We start from the raw sequence: 23574 nt of genomic DNA on the forward strand, positions 1-23574 counted from the left end.
ATTGCGGTTTTTATTTCAACCCATCAGGTAACTGAGGAAGCGCCCTGCGAACATTATTCCAAGTTGATCATTATTTTTTTTAAATTCTGTTAGTTCAGCTGTGGATGCTACTGGTGGTTGGACTTTTGTCACCAAAAAAACGGAAAACCGCTGCTGTCCAGCTCGCGGTCGAAATGAAACCGAGTGCGGAAGAGGCGACACCAAAAAGACCCTTAGAAGAATTCCACCTCGTTGTGCCATTCCGGCGCCGAGATGGCGCCCCCCGCTTTTGCGCGCCGCGCGCGGGTGCAATTGAGCGCGGACGGGCGCCTATGTCGGCGCGTCTTCCTTTAAAAAAAAAAAAAAATATTTCTGGTTGTGTGTCAACCTTCCCCGTTCTTATCGAAATTTGTGCTCACAAGTCCTCCCACAACACAGACCTCTTTAAGTCAATATGATTGGCTCCGCTATGTAAACTGGGGAATCTGACACTTTTTTTTTTTGACTGTCTGACACACAAAAAAACATGAGAGACGATGAAAATGGATGGTAGAACCTTAACCCTCCAGTTAGACCCTTTTTTTTTTTTGTGTTGTTTTTTTTTTTTTTTTTTTGCCTTCGTCTACTATGTCTATACAACGACCCCCCGTTGGTTTTTCACTTTAAAACCTATTCCTACTGGGGGCTTTTTCTCTCTGTCTTTAACTACCTTATATTCTCCATTTCTATGGTGGATATAACACACACACAACTGACAAGTCGCCACTTTTCCTGGCGACAACACGGATTGTTTTCTTGGGGCCCTTTTTTTTTCAGGCGTGCGTCTGACCCCCCCCCCCCCCTCTTGTATAGTCCGAACCTCTTCTTGTACCTTTAAAAAAGGTGAACATACGTAAGGTACAAGGCAGTTTTCTCTTTTTATTTAAATGTTTTTCTTCTAGTCAAGGTGCTGTGGCTATACGTTAAGGGGTTAGACTCAATACAGAGACATCTTCATTAGAAATGGTAATGCCCAAGGCGGAATAGCGCATGTATTATGCATTTTTTTTTATTTGTATATATTGATTTGATTTTTTTTTTAGGTTTTCGGTCTTTTTGTAGGGGAAAAAACCGTGGGACTTGAAAAACCAATATTTGAAATACCTTTTTTTCTATTCCCCCTTTTTTTTCTCTGTATGTGTGTTTGGGATGTTTTGGGGCTGTTGGGGTTATAACACACTCAGCGGGATCTGTTTGGTTTTCTATTCAATTTCGCCTCTCAAAACGTCAAGGGTGTTTGGTTTTGCCCTTCACCCCCTTCACGATTTATGAGAACGATTATTATTCACTTATTCATTCAATTCCACCAACAGTTAGAAAACACGTGGATGTTTTTTTTTTTAAAGCCTTAAAGTAGGAAAGAAAAAAAGAATTTGTTTATAGATTTATGTTGTAGAAGAAATTATTTTTAAGTATTCGTGTGGATGTGGAGGATAAGGCACATGGGTCAAGCTGTCAATAACAGCATGTAAAAGGAATGTTTTGTTTATCGGACCGGGAGTCAATAAAATTTGATGTACAAAGAAGATTTAGAAAGTCGGGGTTAAAAAACAAAGGACAGGTGGGCACGGGCCTGCAAAGTAGCAACAAATCGAATGGAATGACGAAACGGGAGCCCGTTTTTCTCTCGAATTTTATCCGAGCAAAAGTGAAGGGAGTCGGCACGATGGAAGAACTCGTCTCGAGTTACACACATCACAGGCACTTCTTCTATCTCATCCGCCGCCGCCAGTGAAGCCGCCACCCTGTTTTCCAACGACGTTGTTGTCCTTTTTGGCCTTGTGTGTATAAAAAGCCAAGTTTGAAGTACAGGATTTGGCCAAGACCATCAATGTGCATAGAAAATGCCGACTGTTTGACAAGCTGCTCTCTTCTCGTTGTCAAACAAACAATTTCAGCCGGTGCTGTACGATGTATACACACACGCACTTGGAGCCGATTGTTACCGGATAACGAAGTAAACATCTGTAGGTTAGCATCTTCGCTCATCATTTTTTTTTTCTCAAGTCTTTCTTTAGCACATCAACAAATAAAAAGTCCATTTTTTTTTTAAGGATAAAATTGTTTACACCTGATTGACTCCAGCTGCTGTTCCAAAAATAATTGTATGATAGTTAATCAACCTATTGATTAACGAAGAATGATGCTCTGTGATAACGAGTGTCGCCAGTCGCTCCTTGTGTGTGTGTGTCAAGAGATTGTATTTGACAACTGAAAGAGATTATACTCCGGAACCTACAAAAAGCCACAAGAAGAAGAGTTTTCTTTTATCTTATCGTTATATTCCTGTGCTTTTCAAAAACACACATACGGATTCTTTCTTTTGACACAGACCGCTGTACATCTTTCTCCGGAAATTTTTTTTAAACACAAACCCCTCTTTCGTTTAAATGCAAAATGACTATAAATGTTCGTACATTTTATTTATTAGTGAGCCATTGCACGACTGCTAGATGACATTGTTCACGCTCCCCATGATCAGAAAACAAAGGCCATTTCGTGATGTGTGAACAAGAGAACCCCCCATGACTGTAGGGGAAGAAATGGCGACGAAGAAAACTCATTTTTTGGTTATTAAAAAGCTGTTAAAAGGCCAAATGTCGTTCGTCAGGGAGGTCCCTATGTAGTTCAAGAGACCTGATATCTACCCGAAACAGATGCAAAACAGCAAACGTTTGGGTCGGAAACATGACACGAGGACATCAATACCAACAAAAAGCCTGCAGACAAGTAGAGGACCACACAAACTCTTTCTTGTGCGCGGTTGTTCCATCATCGCCGACATCGAGCCATCTTTATAGACATGTAAAGTCAGTCTCGTCGCATGCATATAATAACAATAGTCCAACCCTCCAAGTTTATTGTCGACAACTCCCACATTCAAAGTGGGCATAGTCATGCTAAAAGGGAAAAAAAAGGTCTCCTCGATGCGCGTAGTCTAATTATCATTATTAAAAGCATTACTTCTAGCAGGAATTTTGGAGACCCCTCCCCATCGTTGGGGCTCCAGCTATGTGTCAGAGGGATTTTTTTCAAACAAGAACAAACACAAAAAAAAAATACGTTTCTAGTTGGATGACCTGTATGTGTGGCCATTTTTTATTATTCCCTATTATCTAGCAACAGCTTTCGTTCTCTCGGAGGAGAAACAACACACGCACACAAACCACAACAAATCCGAACCATTGCGGATTGCTTTATAATTTCTCCCCTCAAATCGTCTAATTACCCCTGGCTGCTCTGGTGGCCAGCGTAGATAGCCTCTCCATCTATTTGTGTATGTTCAACCACCCCCCTTCTTTTCTCTTTATTTACCCAAGGCATATACACACATATAAGAAAGATGAATAGGAACAAACCCCTCAGACAAGAAGAGCAGTCAAAGAGAATAGGTACAAAAAGAAAAGGTTCCCCTCACATACACAAAATATAAGAATAATAAGGTGGAAGAAGAACAAATTCCAAAGCCCCTCATATCTCTTGGCTCTGTGTGGTTATTTTCCCATTACCCATGCCAGTGTTTAACTGGCGAAAAAAAAAAAAAAATGAAATATATGTGTAGAGAGATAGAATAGATACATATGAATGTACTGTGTGGACCCCCCTGTCCAGCATCCGCACCAGTAACTGCAACGCGCGCGCACAAGGCCCCGCGAGGATTTTAACTATTCTTATGGAGGAACCGGAATTCCAGACGGGGAAGCACCAATTCTTTTACCTTTATAGTTTCCAAACCTTTTTTTTTTTTTGTGCTTTGTTTTAAAAAGGAACCACTCGCTAAACGTTCGAAAAAAAAAATGCCTGTCAAAGATGAGGCCGGATTTTTCTAGTGAAACAAAAAATCATGCTCGTTATCGCTGTTGACCAGAAACAAACCCTCACAAATCCACAAGGTCTCTCTCCCTCTGCCATTTTTTTTTTTTAGGGTACATAAAACGGAGGTACAAGTATTTTCCCTCTTTTTCGCTCGAAATTCCGCGCCGGAGTGATGACCCAGTCGCGCCAACGTTATCACTCACAGCAGTTTCTTTTTTGCCTACATGTACCCAACTTTGAATAATTAGAAAAAAAAGGCCGATAAACTCAAAGTAAAAAGACTCTAGAAAAAAAATGTCGTTGATCATTCCCGCCCATAGGCAAATGATTGCGTTGTGTGTCGTCAACCCCCCACCGTGGTCATGTCGCCGTTGTGTCGAGGGGATGATACAAGACACGCCTGTGGGTTGCAACCGCGGTCCGTCATCGTCGATTGTCGCGTGAAAGCGGTAGGACGGACTGCATGATGATGTGGCGTGTCTTTCGAGATTGTGTATCTCATTGACCAATTTTGCGGTAAACCTTGGAGCGTGACTGAGTGGATTATCTTTCATTTTCAGGTAGCAGTTGAAAGAAGAGGAACAGACGTGGCGCCATGTTCTTCTCGGCCGATCAGTTCCCACTGGAACTATTTTTTTTTTTTTGTTCTCGTTTCTCTTTTTTTTTCAAAAATTCTGCATGACAAAAATGACACTCGATTGCAATCGATTGTATTTCAACACGAAAAACACAAACAAATTTGCAATGTGAACCAAATGGATAAAAGAAATCTGTGTAAACTAAAAAATAAAACAAAAGAAGGGCGATTTATCGCGCTTTATATAGCGAGAAACTGTCGGCGTATGTTCCAGACGTATCTATGTCGGGATCATTTTTTTTTTTAACATTTTCTGTGTTCTGTATAAATGGGCTAAATAAGTGGGTGGACAAAAGGCCCTGGAATAAAACACACATCTATAAATGGCACATGGAAGAAGGTGGTGCGTCTATCTCTATGAAAAGCAGATGGTGATAATTAGATAAAAGATAAAAAAAAAAAGGGGGAAATGAACGCGGAGACGACGACGAACAGGAGGAGGGATCGAACGCGTCGGACTTGAATGGCCGAGAGATAATAAAAAGCGGATTGGGGGTTGAAACGGATGGAAAAATAAGAAAGAAAAGAGGAAGGCCAAAGCTTAAAGCCAACCAATAGCGAAGGAGGTATCCTTTTCCTATTTGCGGCCCACCCAAAGGGCTCCTCTACCCCCATCTTGGGCTCCGACGGTCCGTCTCCACCACTAGAGACTTGCGAAAAAAAAACATGATATCTATCGGATCGTCTTCACTCTCCAGCATCAGTCGTTCAAGTATTTCAGCCCAGTGCGGTTGTCTTCCGCATTTGCTTCTTCAAAGTGTGTCAAAAACATTTGACCAGAGTGTGTGTGACATTGTGTGTGTAGTGAACAACTGTTTGCTCGTGTGTGCTCAAAAGGACATTTGAAAATAAAATGGATGCGACTAAGATATCTAATACACGTGAGGATGACATTCATCAATTGGCAATCAGTGCCGGAAATCGATTTCCAAATGAACGGAGACCTTACGGTATGTTTGATAAATCATACCGAACAAGTGATTCGTTCGTTCAACTCACCTGTTGACATTTAACTTATTTCTCATTCGATTAACAACAGAATTGCCTCCAATGGGCCCTGGATCGCCGTACCAACTTCCTCCTTCAGCAGCAGCTCACAGTGCTTCGGCAGCAGCGATGATGGCCCATCGTCATTTGGCCGCCGCTGCCGCCGCTTCCGTCAAGAGCGATCCCAACATCAAGATTTCTCTGGAAAACGCCGATTTGTGGCAGCAATTTCACCAGATTGGCACCGAAATGATCATCACCAAGTTGGGAAGGTGCGTCAGCCGTTTGTGATCCAGCTGTTGTTTCAGCCATTTAATCTGAAATTTAATTTGAAATTAGACGAATGTTCCCAACATTAAAAGTCAATTTAAGCGGTTTGGATCCCAACACAAAGTACTTTGTACTTCTGGATCTCGTCCTGGCCGATGATTCTCGATTCCGCTTCAACGCGGGTTGGTTGCGTTCCGGCAAGGCTGAACCTCAATGGCCATCACGGATTTACACACATCCCGACAGCCCGGCCACCGGAGCTCAATGGATGAAACACGAAGTGTCTTTCCAGAAAGTCAAGTTAACCAACAACACGATGGATCAGCAAGGCCATGTACGTAAAATGTGATAAGAAAACGTTGCATAGACAAAGATTATAATTGATTTGTTCTACAGTTGGTACTCACATCTATGCACAAGTACGTGCCACGCATCCACGTCATTGCAGCATCAGATTATGCCAGTCTTCATTGGGGAATGCCCACCACAATTAACACGGCGGCTTTCAACGTTTGCAGTTTCATTGCTGTCACAGCCTACGCTGTAAGTTTTCAAAACGATTTTTTTTTAGCGAATTTCATTTTGACATTAATTATTTGTTATCGCAGAATGATCGAATGACGCAATTGAAAATCGATAACAATCCGTTTGCCAAGGGATTTCGCGAGAACGGCCAACTGCGTGTGAAAAAGCGACAATTAAGAGACATCTCACCTGGTAAGATCATTTGAATATGTTGTTCGAACATCTTTTTGTACTCATTTCTTCTGTTTGATTTGCATAGATAATCGTAAAAAATCGCGTCCAAGCAGCGCGTCGAGTTCACATTCATCACTGAACATCACCGATGATGAATGTAATCCACCGACGGCTCCGGGAGTCCATCAAGAGTCCGTTACACCACCACCTTCGTTGACGGTAACATCGCCAGTGAAATGTTCCACCAATTTCTCCATAGCCCGTCTAGTGGGAGAAACAACTAGCCCGGCACCTATCGTTTTCAAGCCGGAAATGCATCAACATCAGCCAACATCGTTTCATCATCTTCATCCAGCGATGCATCCGTGGATGGCTGGTGGACATCAACATCCTCATCATCTCAATCCATACTCTTCGGTCTTTGCTCCAAGGCTGGCCGGCTGGTCCCACCACTTGCCCTTGATCCCCATGATGCACTTTTCTTCCATGTTCCAGCACGGTCCCCATCACCTGATGATGACGGGCCCCAGTTCGGCTTCACTCACTGGAACTCCAAATGCAAACAAATTGTTTTAATTTACACGTTCTTCGTTGTCCCTCTATTTTCTCTCGTGTATTCCCTCTAGTCAAAGGGGTATGCCGCATCACGTGCCTTCGCTCCGCACTCCTGTTGATAATTGTATTATTTTTCACGTTGAATAATCAAACACAAATGTCACAAATATCGTTATATTCTATTAGCACAATGAAAAAAGTGATTTCATGATCATGTCATTTCTTTGATCGATTATTACACACAAAGCAAAACAAAAAAAAACAATTTAATTCATTTATTCGTAGTTGAAGGTAGAGGCAAAAAATTATTATCCATTTATTGATTTAGTTGCAACAGGAGGATCGAATAAAAACGCCATATATCCGGTTTCATTTCCCTTCTAGGATGCAGCTACTTTTTATCGCCTTCAATCATGGCGATCACCTTGGCTCGAATACCCTGTAATAAAAAAAGGTTAAATAATTCAGGAAATTAAAGTAACAACCCAAAGGTTTAATTACCTCAGCAATTTTCGCGAAAGCGGGCTGAATCGTCAGTAATTGCGACGGCAGTGGACTCGAAGCCTCGGAACAGCTCTTGGAAGCAGCAGCGTCTATGAAAAAAAAAATTATAATTTAAAATTTAAATGCATAAAACGAGAGGGCCTTTTACCTGCTGCAAGTTTACGAACAGCGGACGTAATCGGTGAAACCCTGGACTCACTGGCTGATCGACTGCTGTCCATACGACTTCTACTTCGGCTTCTACTTCGACTGAGGCTATCACTTGCTGAACGACTACGAGATCGATGACGACGCTTCTTACGTAATCGATCACGACTGTGGCGTTTCTTCTTCTCCTTTCGGCGCCTGTTGAAAATAAATCGAAATTAAAAAGGTGAAAATATAGGAACATTTCTAAAGCTACCTGTCACGACTGCGATGTTTCTTATGTTGACGTCTGCGTCTTTCAGGTGAAGGACTTCTACGAACGGGTCTAGTACGACTTCGACTTCTCTCTCTACTTCGTCGCCTTGTTCGACTCACGCTTCGATGTCGTGTTCGACTTCGACTGCGTGTCCGACTACGACGACGAACATCTCGTCGTTTTCTTTCCGGCCGACTTTCGGATGGAGAGCAAGACAACGAACGGCTAAATAATAAACGTCAGTTTTGTTATCAACAGGCAACGATATACACAACACACCTTCGTGATCTTTCTCGTCCCTCTCCAGAAACTGCACCAATGATCTCTATGTCATCAGGACTGCACGATTTGCTATTTTTCGTTGAGCTACTTGTAGATTCAATGCCTATCGGATCGGCATCTTCTATTGCACTTTTACCTTAACATATAGTAAAATAAGGACATATTTTCGATAATTTTGAAGTAATAAAGTTTATTAGTACCTGTAGCCTTGTCCCTTTTCATTTGATCTAGGAATAAAGCAGCTTTTTTTCGACGTTCCGTCTTCATAAGTTCAGGATCAATAGCACAACGCTCTGCAGGGCTTTTCTCCCTGACATCAAGTTTTATATCTGTGGACTGGTTGGGTGTTTCTGATTGTTTGGTTATTTCCACGTTCAGATTCATGCTACTGTACAGGGATAGTTTCTGAATGTAATAACCATGGAAAGCATGTTCCGGGTTGAGAAAAACAAAACGTGGGTCGCCTTGTTGAAAATAATAAAGAAAAGATTTTTAAAAACATTTATCAAAAACGAATTCAGGCGAATGTAGTACCTTTGCTTTGAACAGCAGATTCAAGGTGGCGTCCATTGCGTGACATATAACTTGCCGTTTTATCCATTAGAAGACGAACGTCCAGTGACGGTTGTATAGGCTGGACATCTTCGGTAGAATCTGTCTCGATTGCACGATGAACAGCCTGTTCCTGAAACATTAAGATTGTTACGATTGACTTGTAAACAGATTTCAGATAGTTGATCAACTGACTGAAGCTTTAGGTTGTAAGCTAGGATGTAAGTAATTTTCGTTTTCACTGTCAGATTCATTAACATGTCCATTGTTTTTGCATTCTTCTTTCTCGTCATTTTCGACAGGATCTTCGGCTGGAACGACATAACTTCCATTCCGTATGGCTGCAAGTATATGACGGTAAAAAGGATGCAAGGCGGTGTCAAAATGTAGAAACTGAAACATGGGGTTGTTCGCCTGCTTGGCTTTGACGATAATCTCCATTTGAGTTCCATGAGAGGAAATAAAGTTGGCAGTTTTTTCGACAATCCTTGCTAACTTTTGTGTTGGTGGCACAACGATGTCTGGTGGTACATCAAGCATAGGTGGAGGTACGTAGACGGCATCACCCAACTGCCCAAGCGTTGATTGAAGGGGTGCTTCTTTTGGGCTCAAATTCGGACCATCGGCCTGTTTTGACAATACCTTTAGTTAAGCTTTATATATTTTCATATGGAAAGGAAAAGATACGAACCTCAGAAGAGGTGTTGTAGCTAAAGGGAACCTGATGATACGAAACTTCCTCAGATGTTACTTCATTCAGTTCTTGGTTAAGCCTTTTGATTTCCTCTTCTTTAATGACAGCCTCTTCCTCTTCATCTTTATAAAGTGCGAAATAGCGTTCCTCATCACACAATCTCTCAATGCGCTTTTCTTCAGACGTAAGCCCTTCGGTGCGATCGTAGCCGCCTTGGGGGGTTTCGTGCGATTTCAGGTCAAACAACGTGCCTCGCGCATCATACCTGTAAATTTGAAGAAAATAAAACAAGTTAACAAAGAATCTGATACCACAGAAAAGGCAGCAATCAGCACACACTGAGGAAAAACAACACAATTCGATCCAAACCTTCATTGTTCAAGTAATCCAAAACTTGTGCTGCAGATGTTGGGCAACAATTCAGCTCAGAAATTTTGTCTTTGAATCTAAGCGCACCCAATAAATCCTGTTGGAGTAGAGTCTGACACATTAGTGAGGATAAATTATTTCAAAGAAGCATCAGGACCAATCCTATCAGGGAAGCAAGAAGGGAATATAAAATGTTTGAGCCACGCTCACCTATCAATCTTGATTGAATCATCTCCCATCCATGGTATTAGCAGTTTCCCTTGATCAATTTCCGCTGCTTTCTCGTCGTCCCGAAACAATTTGCAGGCGTATCCAAACACTAACAAATCTTCGAATTTATCTTTTACTTCGGCTTCAGCTAGCTGTTTGTGATGTCGAAGTACTCCACGTCGCGGCACTGCCATGGCGTTCTGATGGATTCTTCATACAATTGATACTCATTCAGTAAAAGAAATATGGGCTATGATTTGAATTCCTTTTACTTGGCCACCGACGTAACTCCAATAGAATAGATAAAATCGTTTGACTAAAACATGTGTACTACGACGATTGATGCAAATGAATCCAATGCCTACTCACAACACCAAATGCCTGATCAACGATCGTCTGCTAGGGAATGCTTTGTGTCGCATACAGCCGGAGTCCGGGATACGGTTAAGAAAACATATTGATAAATCGACTTATTCTTGCATTACTGATCGATTTTTTTCCTGGCCGTTGATGAACAAATCATGGTCGTTGAAAGTCAGTGTATTTTACCTAGAGACGTCCCTTCCTAGCGGGTAAAAAACGACGTAGTGGGCTGACATGCATGCATACAGCTAACAAAAAAAAAGGAATGTACCCGGCCAGTTACTCACAAGAAAGGGACTTATTTGGAGAGAAAAATTTCTCTTCATAAAAAAAAAGATACGAGAAAAATTCTTCAAAAAACCTAGATGTTCATGTCTCGCAAAAAGTTACAGTTCAACATGATCATCTTCTAAAGGATTAGTAGATTGTTCAGTTTCACTGTCTCCTTTTGTGTCTTCTGCGTCTTTGTCTTTCTTTTCGGCACTTTCTTTTTTCGCTTCATCCGTGGTATCGTTGGCCTTCTTGTCGAACTCCTTTAGTTTCTCAGCTAACTCTTTCAGACGTTTTGTTCGTGCATTTTTTGCTTTGTTCACAAGCATTTTTACCTGAACATTAACATTAGTAAAGCACCGTTTAAAACTGATTTCCCTTGTTTGTTTTTCTTTTACCTCTTTATCCATAGTATTCATTTTTTCTGCGATAGCCCTAAGCGTGAGAACAGGAGCCTCGTATAACGGTGCGTCTTTTTGCGCCAGCATTTTCTTATCCAACCAGGACTGCCACGTGAATATTCGAAACGTTATACAACCAATAGAAAAGAAAATATTTTTGGTGTAGTATCATACTTGGTTATCTTCAAGAAGCGTTTCCAGTCCGTCGAGATCGTCGTCATCTAGATATTTTTCATCGGGAGTAGCGTTTCTTAACTTACTCAAAAAATGTGTTGAAACATTCAGGGCGTTTTTGAATGCTGCGATAACCTCAGGTCGGTCTCGATGTTCACGGTGTCTCTCGAACATTTCGCCAGTAAGATCTTTCAACACTTGCAGCTTTTTCTGATATTCCTTTGCTTCAACATCGCTCCCATCGTCATAGAGCCACTCTGAAGTCTAAATTATCATTCGGTTCAAAATTTAGAAATGACAGAGCAATATATGTTATTAGCAAAAAAAAAAAAAAAACGTACTTCAGAGCATTTTTCCAAAATTTTTGTGCGGTCTTCTTCAGTCACAAGTGCCTGAAATTCTTCCTGGCTCAATTTATCCTGGATTTCCAGAATGAAAGTCTCTAGATTATTCTGTGCTATTTCTTTTTCTTTGCGAGCGCGATCCTTTTCGTTCAATTCGTTAATTCTTTGCAGGAAAATAAAAATCGGAGTTAGTAAATGTTAGGTTATTCTTCTTAGCATTTGTAAAACTTATTACCTTTTCTGGACCAGGGTGAGAGATGCACCAGTAAGATCCTGAAGATCAAGGACAAATTCTGTTTTGCTAATCTCTTCTTTTATGATTTCAACTTTTGGTTTCTTTTCTTGTTTAGTACTAGTGTTATTCTTTTCTGTAGAATTGGAGCCCTCTGTACTGTTCGTTCCGTCGGCTTATCAAATCAAATTTAACAGCGTTATAAACAGAAGATAAAATGTGAAGATAGAAGTACATATAGTACCTTGAGTGTTATTTGCAGCTTCAGGTTGTTCTTCAACGACAGGATGGATTTTTTCGAACGTACTTTCAACTGTGCTAAGACCAAGCAGTCCACTATCATCAATAGAAAAGTGCGCTTTTATGCCCTTGAATTCGGCACCGTCATCTTGGTGCTTAGCCAAACCAATGGCTATGCCACTAAGTTGCACTCTGGTCAAGTTAGTCGACCCTATAACGGCTACTTCCGATTCCGGCAAAGATGACATATTTCCGTAATTGACGTAGAAGGTAAAGTCTTCATGGTGCTTATTGAACGTCAGAACCTTTTTCTGTGGATAGGGGTTCATGGCAGGGAATAGCGTTCGACGTACAATTTTAACAACTTTTTTGTTGTCCTCTCCGGCATCTAGCTCACGTTCGAAATCGACCTAATTTGCCAGGTGGATTGCTTTAGTTTCTAAACTATTAATGCAGATGGTCGACCGTACCTCGATGGGAAACACCACGGCATCTTTCGTCATGAATTTCTTAACCTGGAAACCAGTGCTCAAGTCGGCTGCTCGATAAACGGCACCCAACGCTGCAGCTTCGTCCGCATTCAAATTCTTGCCAAGTTCCCGTTTCGTGAATGCGGTCAAAACTTCTTGAACCTTCGGCATACGAGTTCCAGCTCCTACTATGATAATATGACCTATTTCGTCCAAAGTAAGCTTTGCTGATGCCAATGCGCGCTCGATCGGAACAGTAACTCTTTCAAACAGGTCAGAGCAGAGGTTCTCCAGCTGTTCGCGCGTCACCTATTAAAAGTACTTATACGTAAAAAACGATTCTTTTAAGACATTTAGTTGCTGAAATTTTCTTACCTGATAACGAAAATCTTGTTCATCAAGCAAGTTTTCCACTTGGGCGTAATGATCGACATTTGCACTCAGAACATTTTTTACTCTTCCGGCTTCCTTAAATAGTTTGGCCATAGCTCTCGGATTTTGGAATACATCAGTTTTAGTTTTCTTCATTTCATTAAAAGCTTTGCCGAGAAAATCGCGTAACCTAATTTGGATTTCCAAACCACCGAGCGTGCGATCATAGCTGCAGATTGCAATGAGATTAGCGAACCCGTCGAATCGAAATTAGCCTGATAACATACCCAAGACCAATCACGCTAACTTGTGGATGATATTCTGCGTAACCCTTTTCTTTCGTCTTAACAACTTGGTAGCTAGCAACTGTAGCTACGGTGCTTGAGGCGCCCATGTCGTAGAAGAGGATATTCTGGGCAGTTTCATTGAAATCCTTTCGCCGGAAAATACCATAGTCCAAGGCTGCGGCAGTGTTGCTGTTGATAAGTTGTAGTACTGCAAACAACACGGAATTCATTTAAGATAAATTTATTAAATGACCAAGTTTTGCTCGATACCTTTGATTCCGGCAAGTTCTGCGGCCTTCAACATTGCCCTGCGTTCTGCTTGACCAAAGAACGCAGGTACAGTTATTACAGTTTCTGAAATTTGTTGCTGCGCAAAGCTTTCAGCGTATTCCTTCGCTTTTGTCAAAATCATGGCAACAAGTTCTTCTGGGCTGAATTTTGTTTCACTGAATAAAAATGAAACATGTTTTCAACATCCTAATTATAATTCATTTTAACTTAAATAATGGGGAAAGTAAACCACCTATCATGTTGAAAAAGCAATGTCTTCCTTTCAGGATCCTCCACAATATTATAATATGGAAATCTTTTCTGATAAAGTTGGACAAGTGGATTGTCAATACTTTTCCCCAAGAGTTCTAGAAGATAGAAGTACATATTGGGAGGGAATTTCACTCCAATATTGTATGCATCTTCTCCAACAGTTCGCTCATCATTGCGGAATGCAATGGCAACAGGAGTTTTCCTCTTTGATTCTTTATTGAGAACAATTTCCATAGGTACACCAGGCTATAAAATATTATTATAATAGACATTTAAGAAAGGATAGGTATATTCATAACTGACCGAAACAATTGCAATTTTCATCCATTCACTTCCAAAGTCCACACTCATAACTGCCAATCCTTGCACTGGATTCCAGGATACGGCACATAATGCAAGCAGGCTTAAACAAAGAAATTGTGACCGTGCCATTTTCTTTACCTGTGTCAAAAGAAAACAAGTTAAATACTTCAAAAGTGTCAAACAAGTATTTGACAAACTATTTCCCTAGAAAATAATCAAACTAATTAACTTACAAAAACAATAAATTAATTCTCAAACTGAAGATTTGAGCGACAAACTGTAAACACGTTCACGAAAATTAGATCAAGTCTTGCATTATTCTTAGATCCACGTATTAAACTGAAGTTCTTAGACTTCTTACTCTACCGGCAACTGCAACAATAAAATCGTGCAACGATGACACTACACTCAATGATATCAAACGTTGCCACGTGTCAAATGGTGATTGAAGGTGCGCGAGTCGCTCCAGGAATGGTTGGTGCCTGCTGGACGTCTAATGTCTGTAGAAGAAACAAGGTACAGTTAACTTAGTTTAGCTTTTAGACTAGGAATTTCAATACTTCTTATTACTACAGAAATAAACATATGCTCTTGCATAAATATCTCAATAGAACAGAGACAAAATAGTTTCTCTATTAAAAATAAAAAGATGTACTACTTATTGCATCACGCTAAACGAAACAGCGCAAAATCGCGTGGATTTTTCTGATTGGCTGGCTGCTGGGCCTATGTGCAACATATATCTCTGGAAACGAAAACATTTTTCCCGCTTTTAAAAGTGCCATGCAACTCGGCTTCTGGATAAAGAGGAATGATGAGTTAATTAAATGTTGGTAAAACAGATATTTAACTTTTGACTGTTTAACGGTGAGTATACTAAGAAAAAATAAAATTCTAGAATCTGCCAAAGTAATATTTTTTGTTGGTCCCTTTTTTCTAAAAAAATCGATTTGGCAGATAATTCAGCATAAGGAATGAGGACAATTTTACACCTTTTGAAATGTTACACATTGATGAAATGGCATACGAGGTTACATACACGCTTGGAAAATGACAGTTTGGGCGTTTTAATGGCTGTATATTAGGTTATCGATATGTATGCTCACCTGAAGTGAGTAAAGGAAAGATCATCGTGGAGTCTAAGAATGGTGATATGCAGACAGTTGGCAACTTAATTTTTAAAATGATTGTGTGGATCAGCTTGTCTAACGCGACAGTTTGACGTCAATACTGTAGCCTACCTTTAACTTTTCAGTATGCTTCTCAGAACATTTATTTTTTAGTTATTTAGGTTATCACAAAGTTATCTTTTAGTATCAGGCATCGTCGTTTTTAGTTTTTTGAAGTGCCTGATGTTAAGAGTACATCGAAGCAGACCGCTGTTGCGTTATTAAGCTTAGCTTAGCGAGATTAAAGCTGCTACCGAAGGTAACCACCACATCTACCCACATCGACTGTTGCAACTTGGAAAAATTTCATAAATAAAATTAGATGCGTGTTTAGGTGTTAATTGGGACATTAAATAGCATTTTTTGCTTAACTGCAGACTTGCAGTCGTGTCTCGTAGTCCTTGTCGTTACCAGCAGTTAACTGTTCATTAAAATTTTTTGTTCTACTCGCCAGCCAAACACTACTAACAGTAGTATTTCATAATACAAATTATTACTCTTTCTACAGATAAGATGGATATGCTCCAAGGACAGGTGCTTGTGAACAAGCAACGACAATCTATTTCAGCTGAAGTAGCTCTTCAGAACAAGGATATTATTTGCTATTACTTTTCAGCTCACTGGTGGTAAGAGCTAGATATAAATTCTTTTTCTTTGTATTTCATAAGTAAATGTTTTTACCAACACATTTTGCAGTCCTCCTTGTCGTATGTTTACTCCAATACTGGCAGATTTCTATAGAGTAAGATTCTTTTCATTAAAGAAAAATTGTTCTTCCCTGCATAGAGGTATCAAAGCTAATCAGTATCTTTGTTTTATCTTTGGAACCAAGGACTTGCCTGATGATGGAGTAGAATGCATCTTTATCTCTTCAGATCGCAGTGAAAATGACATGATGCAATACATGCAAGAGTCACATGCTGATTGGCTTGCTACACCATGGGGAAATCAACTTTCAGCGTAAACAAAAAAACTATTTTAGGTATTTACACCACATTTAATTTCTAAACATTTTCAGGGCTCTAAAAGCAAAGTATAATGTCAGTGGAATTCCTTGCCTTGTTGTGGTTAAGAAAAATGGAACTGTTATCACCAAGGATGGAAGAAGCGATGTTCATCGCCTTGGTACCGGTTGTCTTCAACAATGGAGAAAATAGTCCCATCAGACTGCAAAAAATAATGTCATCACATACCCTTCTCTCCAACCAATAGCTGTATACCAATTTCACTATGTACTATATAAGGAATCGGTATATGCAATCAAATTGTATGTCGACAAACTGTCCCCAGAAATCAAAGCTTTATATTAAAAAGTGTGTGCTTTACCAATACCAGTGATTACTACTGAACTATTCAACGATATCTAATCTGGTGAGCTACGCACAATCGACAGCATCCATGGTTTTTGAAGACTACCAGTACACATCGTATATAGAGTCCGAAAATTCATAACCCTTCCCGAATGTAAGTGTTGAGAAATAAAATCCCCTTTCTTTATACCACATCGTTCTTTGTGTTACAGTATAGTGAGGGCAACTTTTGCGAAAGTATAATAAGTATATATAAAGTATATATAAATACTACTATAAAAATATTTTAAAAACATTAAATTCATGATTTTGTTTATTCTCTGAATCAGCATTTCCAACAAGCCATCAGTTCTGAACACTTGTTCTTCTCTGTTTCACATCGGCGCCGAAACAGGGCCAACATTTTCTTTATCGATCAAATGTCAGGTCAACCAAGACCTTTCCTCCCGGAAAAAAAAGGGAATGGGATGAAAATAAGAAAGAAAGTAGAGATATTGAGAAAGCGAGATATTGGGGAAGGTATTTTTCCTGTTTCTTCATGCGATCTGCACGTCGACTGAACGCACTCTTGGTTTCGCGATCCGATGTTTCCTTGCAGGGCAACATTGGCTTTTGGGAGTAGATCAATCTTGCTTGATTGGTGTTTTGCAAAGCAAGAAATCTTGGATGTTCTAGGTAGCTATTACGCTGTACCAAAAACGAGTAACGAGAAAGTTGCAACATGCAAAGAAAACAGTTTCGGTTCACTCAAACATCCCAAAAGGAAATTATAATATCTTGTGCAAGAAACTTGATCCTCCTTAAGTCAAACGTTTCCTCAATTCTTTTTATTTGAAGGAAAAGAACCGATTCCCGAATGTTTCAACTTCTTCTAAATTAAACTTCTTTTGATGGATGTAAAATAAAAAACCAAAACCAATAGAAAGGATATGAGGATAGGAAGGTAGAAAGACGAAGGCCAATAGAAAAGATGAACGGGATGTACTGTAGCGGAGAGAAGAGAAAAGATAATAAGAAGAGCAGAGGGGAGTCGAAGTCGAACATATCAGAAATTTGAGGATAAATTAAACAAAAAAAAATGTGAACAGGAATTAGACACAAAAGGATTTCAAAATAACGATAGTATCACTGCCAATCCCTAACAAATGCAACACCTAGGCAAACGCCAACCTCAGAGATCTGTAATCAGAAAAAATGCGAAAAACGGACGTCGGATGAGTCTAGTACGAGCTAAGAGTCAATGGATGGATGAGGGATGACTTACTGTCAATTTTGTGTGTCTCTGCCGTTGCTGCTGTTTTGGGAGTAGGTCTGATGTGACTGAAACCAGGAGGAGGCATGGAGGGGGTAGTGTGGGAGACCGACGGTGGCCAGAAAGAGCCCATGGAATTCAATCCGTCCAGACCGGATGCGGGTGTGACGTTACTACGGCCAGCTAGCGAAGGCAAAGTGTAGTGAGTTGAATTGGCCAGGCCAAAAAGATTGGAAGGGTTGGAGGGAGGCTGCTGCTGCGCCGGACTGTTTCCGGTTTCTGTCAACTGTTCCAGCGAACGAAGCCAATGTGGCGGCGAGTCGGATCGTGATTCGGTTATCTGACCACTAGAGACGATGGCGGGATCGAGGGAAGTCCAATCGGAAACATTGTTTCTCCAGCCTTTGGTGGCCAGATTGTTTGGTTGTTGAGCCATTTGATGTTGATGCTGTTGATGGTGCATCTGCTGTTGTTGTTGACCATTGCCGAGGCCAGATAGTCCCGGAGGAAAGGCACCCATACGACTACTGCTGTTGTTACTGCTGCCGTTACTGCTAGAAACACCTCCATTACCCATGGAAATGTTCACGTTAGGAAAGAGCGCACGAAGCCCGTCTTGCCAGTCTTTCATGGTTGGTGCCGCATCGCCAATACCACTTGTTCCAAGGCCAAGGCTATTGCTCCCGTTGGAATAGGGCATGTTGCTTCCCATTCCACTATTATATCCTACAAACGATGGAACAAATCGTCAAATTCATTTGAGGGAAAATAACTAAAAATAGCACCACCTTGAGGCTTGTTGTTTGACATATGACTTAGCGAACCATTTTGACCGCCCATGTAACTCATGTTTGACGACATGCCACCGCTGCTCATGCCTCCGATTCCTGACATTCCCAAACCTAACGACGGTGACTCGTGATAATGACGGGGACCGTACCCTGTCGAAGGACCATTCACACCGCCGTTTGCTGTGCTCTGATTGTTCATAAATGGCAACATTTTACTGGTGCCCATGTCCAGGCGATTCATTGGCCGATTTGAGCTGAGGTTCGGAAGGCTCAAACCAAAGTGATTGACACCACCTTGATTCACCGACCCAGCGAGATGCTAAAACCAAGCAAAATAAACAAAATGAATACTTCTTTCAGACTACAAGGAATAAAAAAACTGAGATTAAAATAATCCGCAGAACCTGAGTCGGATTGAAACCCGGAGGAGGAATTCTTGTACGCGTCGGTTGTGGCTGCGGTGCTACGCCGACGCCCAGCCCAAGTCCTAACCCTAAAGGACTAAAGCTTGGACTGTGTCGGGCCATTGATGGCGGAACGGGAGGGTTGGAATATAAACTCTGGACGGGACCAGAGTAACCCAGATTGCTACAGCCGTTGGTATTGCTGTACGCCGAACCGTTGGGGAGGCTTGAGATGGACTCTTTTTCAAGCATTTCGGCCAAAGCCTTCTGCGTTTCGTGGAAGGGATCGAATCCTAGGTCGTCGTCAGTGTTCTTTTGCTGATGACTGCTGGGATCTTCCACTGGGGCCACATTGGGAACCAGGCGTGAAGACGATGCCAGATCCTGATAACGCAAAAGAAAAAACTGTAATAACGAAAGAGAAGGGTACACGTGTGGCTTACGTTAAACGCCAATTGCCAATCGGCTGCACTTTGATTAGGGAGTGAAGAGGTAATTGACTCTTCTTCAGCACCATTCGCTAACCAACCTATCCAAATAGTTAAGAGAACAGTTCAATAAGATTTCAGATAACGTTTCAAGAAGAAAGACTTACAGCCAGCGGGTGATGTGCCATTTGATCGCGCTGTGTAGGCTGGGAGTGGACCAGTTGAGAAGAAGCTGTGGCTGTTACTACTGTTATTATCGAGAATGGAGTGTGCGAAACTAGAGGAATTGACCGACACTTTATTTCCTGCAGGGTCTAGAAAGGAGGAAAAATGTAAAATGTTGACTGAAAAAAAAACGAGCTAAAATGTTTGCACTTACCGAAATCCTCGGCCTCATCTCTTGCTCTATCGATCTCCTCTTCTTCTGCAGCCATCGAAGCGCCTTGTTTGAGAATTTCGAACTGATGCTGAATTGAAGGCAAAAAGCCGCTGTCTTGAGAGGATGACGGCGAAGACGAGGATGAAATGGGTGGTGGTGTAGGATTGGAGGAGGAAGAGAGGGCCGGAGAAAGCGAGGTTGACCTTTGTCGTTCCGGTTTCGTTGGTTGTGTCGGGACAGGAGCAGTCGGATTTAACACAGGAGGTAACACGGGAGTCACAACTGTTTTCTCTTTTGCCTTGCGATTTGAACCGTTCGTCTTAGCTTGAGGCAAACTAGGTTCCTCCGGTTGAACGACGGCCACTGGCAAATTAACTGGGGGTTGCTGTGCTGGCTTTCCTTTGATTTTCCCGCTCTTCTCTTTGGTCAATGGTGGTTCATTCTTGGCAATCGGCGCGACAACTTTACCTGAAATCAATTGCATCTTTTCAGTTCCATAGGTATCACGCCGAAATAGATAAAACTGCGTGACATTTACCTGAGGTATTAAGGCTAGAAGAATTGGCCGTGGAACAACCGGGAGGCAGGGAAGGCCAACCGTCTTTAGGTCCACTGTGTGTTGCATTTGAAGCTCCCTCTTTCAATGGAGGCGATGCCGACGCTTTCCTGCTTATTATAATAACTCATAGATCAGCAACGTGTGTAACATGCAAAGTCACATCATGAACATTACCGGCCCTCTTTATGGTTTTGACAGGGCGACAAGAGTTGCTCATGCAATAGCCTCTCATAGTCCGTATGTTTGCCTTGCTGCATCTCTTCTTTGGTGAAACTAGCTGCATCGTCACCTATTTTATTATGCAAATGAATCAGACTCATCGCAGTTCATGGGAGAAAAAAAAAAGATAATTCAACTTACCAATTTCGTGAAGGTACATACAATCTGGTTTAGGACACACTTGGTTTTTCATAAAATGTGAACAGTATTTAGTGGTTCCTAAGGACGCCCTTAAAGTTCTACCGTCGACGCTAATATTATTAACCGACTGTATCGCTCGTAAAGCGTCTTCTCCTCGTATGTAAGTTACATAGGCACTAGCACTTGGCCCCTACAGAAACAGCATAAAGTTTGCATTTAATGGGGGCAAATAAATAATGTTTTTCTGTAATACCTGAGAACCTGCATATTGAGTGCTATGATTGATGACTACCTTGTGTATCTTCCCAAGCTTACCAAAGTACTCATGCCGTTTCAAAACCTATGATATAATGTGAACATTTAAGACTGATTATCAGACTGCAATTCAGTAAAATTACCTCTGGGTCAGCTAGTCGTGGAGAGAGTCCAACCACAAAAACCAAATTCCTCTGAACCACCCTCACATTAGCAAGATGTTTTCTATTTTCTGTTGCTTTCTGTTTTTTTTGTTGATCTTTCTGACGCTTCTCAGCTTTGATTCTGTGCATCTCTTGAGTCGAAAGAGGTTTGAAATCAGCTGGATTTTCTGGGTATGCTTTCCGACAAGCAGGGCACAACCCATTTTCATCTGTCCTTATCCGATGCCAACAAAACCGACATATCTAGTAAACAAAGTATTCCATCAGTGTGGATAGTTGTATGAAGTGTGTTCTATCTCTGTTTTGTTAAACACTAGTTCATTAGTCTGTTCTAATGCCAATTCCAGATTGTTTCTATGGCAATTCAATTTTTTCACTGTACTGAATAAAGATGCAAAAAATGACCTGGTATCCACAAGTGCAAGGGTAGAAGCTAAGGTCATCCATTTCAAGAGGTTCCATACAGAGAGGGCACTCAGAGGATTCTTCTCCACTGTGATTTAGCGAAGACATTTTGGTTTTCCAGAAGTAAATGAAGAGATAGCTAAAAGTTATGTCGTAGTTCTGAAGCTGGTCTGAAGCTGGGGCTGCTTTACTGAAAAGTCTGTAAACAAAAAGAAATAAAAAAATTATAGACTTATGTCAGAACACACAACTTTGTTTTACTGAAGGTCAGTATACAATCTTGCCCTCCAAATGTCTAAATACTAAAAATTAGCATAAAACCTGGAACTGTGGCATAATAAAATCAGTATTGTATGATTAATATTAACTATCAGTGTCCTAAACGCCAAAAATTTCGCCATCCAATCTCACGGCCCCGACCTAGATACATTCTTGCCCAAAAAGTCACAATCCAAAATAAATCCGTTTGCAGTTGCTACAATGAACTCCTGTTCGGGTGAAGCACATCAAATACTTGAACGCGCATAACTATTCCAGTTAAAGAACTCCAATTTCCTTTTCCATTTGCCACACAATGTTTACCTGTAAATGCAGAATATTTAGTGGAAACTTCGGTTATACGGGATGTGAGTGCCTCAAAAAAGAAGAGTGACTTCTGCGACTGCGCTGAAAAGGAGCCCGGATGAATGTACTAAACCATAGGATGCTGTATCGGCAGGGACATGTTTCTTCTCCAAATCCTATGTTTAGTCCTATATAATTTTTAAGCGACTAGTGAATACGTTTCGTGAAAATAATTGCAGTTCTATTAATCATTCATATATTGCAATTCAGTGTTTAACGATTTATTTGTAATTTATAGTAAGAGGAATATTGCCCTTCGGGCTTTGAGTGTTAAGCAACACCATCTTGCTGCAAGTCCTTAAGGCTTTCTATTTAAAGTATGGTAGTCAAATGGTGCGTGTGTAATCTAAAAATAAACACGGCTAAACTTTAAAATAAAGTGACATTAATCATTTATTTCACGCCAAAAATTGAAAAGATTGTCAATCGTTTTGAACTCTTTATTGTTAACCATGTAAAGAATAGATACTACAAGATTCATACTAGTTAAGGAAACATGCATTCTCATCGCATAGTACAGCTCAGGCAATACCTTGTAAATAGTTCCGGGACGGCAGACTGAAGAGGAGCGATTTCCAACTACACTTATCGAAATCTTCTAGTAGATTGGATGACTAGACTATTGTTGCAAATAATCTGCCTTTAGGGGTATTCATCGAGAAAGCTATTGAAATGAAGGCGAAAATATTTGATGCCTTAAGATGGCGCTAGCTACTGAACATTTGCTGCCTGTCTCTCGGCGTTCTCCTTTGACTGGGGACTGCTAAAGTGCTAATACAACTCACTTTGTCATAAGTTTCACCTCTAATAAGTAATACATTTATATCTCTGTTTTCCTACTAATAAACCTAATAACGTCGAATAGTATCTCGGGATTATATTAAACGCCATGATTTAACGCGAGGGAAAAAAACGAAGCTGGTCTTGATTGGTTTTCCTCGTCTGTTGTGGTTAACTTTATCATACGTTTGTTTGTTTTACAAGCGCTTACATTGTATAGAAATCAAATACACTGTGTGTGAACTACTGGAGCTAAACTTTCCATTTCTGCCGGACAGGGGACTCAGAAAAAATTTTTTCCATTCGATAGACAACACCAAATGTACATGGCATTTCGTTTACTCATGGATGACAACTACACACATGAACATCACAAAGGGAAGAGTTGAGTCCCAGCTGAGACTGACCGACTGTTTACAAATGTATAATGTCGGCAAGTAGCCTATCATGACCAGTAAAAAGTATAGCAGGGCAAGGCACCGGATCAGTTTAGCTGCAGTATTAATTTGGTAGCAAAGAATAAACACTTAGGAGTCACGTGATACAGGTAATTATCCCCAAACGCTTACATGTATGAAACTTTTTAAGAAATGTATACTCGCAAATTTAAACGGAGTATTGTGTGGCGTTAAATTATGGAATGCCAAAGAATCTAACGAAAGATAGGACAGTAATGAAACGTTATGTTAGTGGCGCACT

The 23574-nt window shown here is 40.8% G+C and overlaps 4 protein-coding genes across 5 annotated transcripts; 2 read left to right on the forward strand and 2 right to left on the reverse strand.

The window, feature by feature from the left end:
* The first annotated feature begins 5178 nt into the window (after positions 1 to 5178).
* On the forward strand, positions 5179 to 7247 carry LOC130692288 (T-box-containing protein TBX6L-like). The gene is made up of 6 exons (XM_057515370.2): positions 5179 to 5421; positions 5511 to 5730; positions 5798 to 6062; positions 6125 to 6271; positions 6337 to 6445; positions 6513 to 7247. Exons 1-6 carry the CDS (start codon positions 5325 to 5327, stop codon positions 7001 to 7003), a joined length of 1329 nt encoding a protein of 442 aa, XP_057371353.1. The 5' UTR covers positions 5179 to 5324; the 3' UTR covers positions 7004 to 7247.
* Positions 7248 to 7264: 17 nt separating this feature from the next.
* Positions 7265 to 14478, reverse strand: LOC130692287 (hypoxia up-regulated protein 1-like). The gene is given in 24 exon segments (XM_057515369.2): positions 7265 to 7421; positions 7484 to 7575; positions 7635 to 7831; positions 7890 to 8114; positions 8169 to 8357; positions 8359 to 8635; positions 8706 to 8856; positions 8919 to 9350; positions 9415 to 9682; positions 9997 to 10196; positions 10647 to 10677; positions 10750 to 10964; positions 11028 to 11135; positions 11205 to 11468; positions 11546 to 11711; positions 11784 to 11955; positions 12025 to 12430; positions 12491 to 12799; positions 12866 to 13091; positions 13150 to 13357; positions 13420 to 13595; positions 13673 to 13938; positions 13996 to 14133; positions 14229 to 14478. Coding segments are annotated over 23 exon segments (4755 nt in total). The 5' UTR covers positions 14125 to 14133; positions 14229 to 14478; the 3' UTR covers positions 7265 to 7373.
* Positions 14479 to 15400: 922 nt separating this feature from the next.
* LOC132088557 (nucleoredoxin-like protein 2) lies at positions 15401 to 16663 on the forward strand. 2 transcript variants are annotated; one of them, XM_059497471.1, is made up of 5 exons: positions 15401 to 15423; positions 15673 to 15790; positions 15861 to 15906; positions 15997 to 16124; positions 16183 to 16663. In XM_059497471.1, the coding sequence occupies exons 2-5, from the start codon at positions 15678 to 15680 to the stop codon at positions 16319 to 16321; spliced, it is 426 nt and encodes a 141-aa protein (XP_059353454.1). In that variant the 5' UTR covers positions 15401 to 15423; positions 15673 to 15677; the 3' UTR covers positions 16322 to 16663. The 2 variants fall into 2 exon arrangements, with proteins under 2 accessions (XP_059353454.1, XP_059353453.1); XM_059497470.1 differs by lacking the exon at positions 15401 to 15423 and adding an exon at positions 15511 to 15570.
* Positions 16664 to 17439: 776 nt separating this feature from the next.
* On the reverse strand, positions 17440 to 22198 carry LOC130692243 (uncharacterized). Its single transcript, XM_057515318.1, has 14 exons — positions 22054 to 22198; positions 21472 to 21670; positions 21046 to 21309; positions 20901 to 20987; positions 20648 to 20837; positions 20462 to 20576; positions 20267 to 20394; positions 19729 to 20196; positions 19517 to 19663; positions 19365 to 19450; positions 18922 to 19305; positions 18515 to 18836; positions 17739 to 18452; positions 17440 to 17653 (listed from the first exon to the last, which is right to left on the reverse strand). Exons 2-14 carry the CDS (start codon positions 21577 to 21579, stop codon positions 17646 to 17648), a joined length of 3021 nt encoding a protein of 1006 aa, XP_057371301.1. The 5' UTR covers positions 21580 to 21670; positions 22054 to 22198; the 3' UTR covers positions 17440 to 17645.
* Between the last annotated feature and the right edge of the window lie 1376 nt (positions 22199 to 23574).

This window comes from Daphnia carinata, chromosome 1, assembly GCF_022539665.2.
Source record: "Daphnia carinata strain CSIRO-1 chromosome 1, CSIRO_AGI_Dcar_HiC_V3, whole genome shotgun sequence".
Taxonomy (NCBI): domain Eukaryota; kingdom Metazoa; phylum Arthropoda; class Branchiopoda; order Diplostraca; family Daphniidae; genus Daphnia; species Daphnia carinata.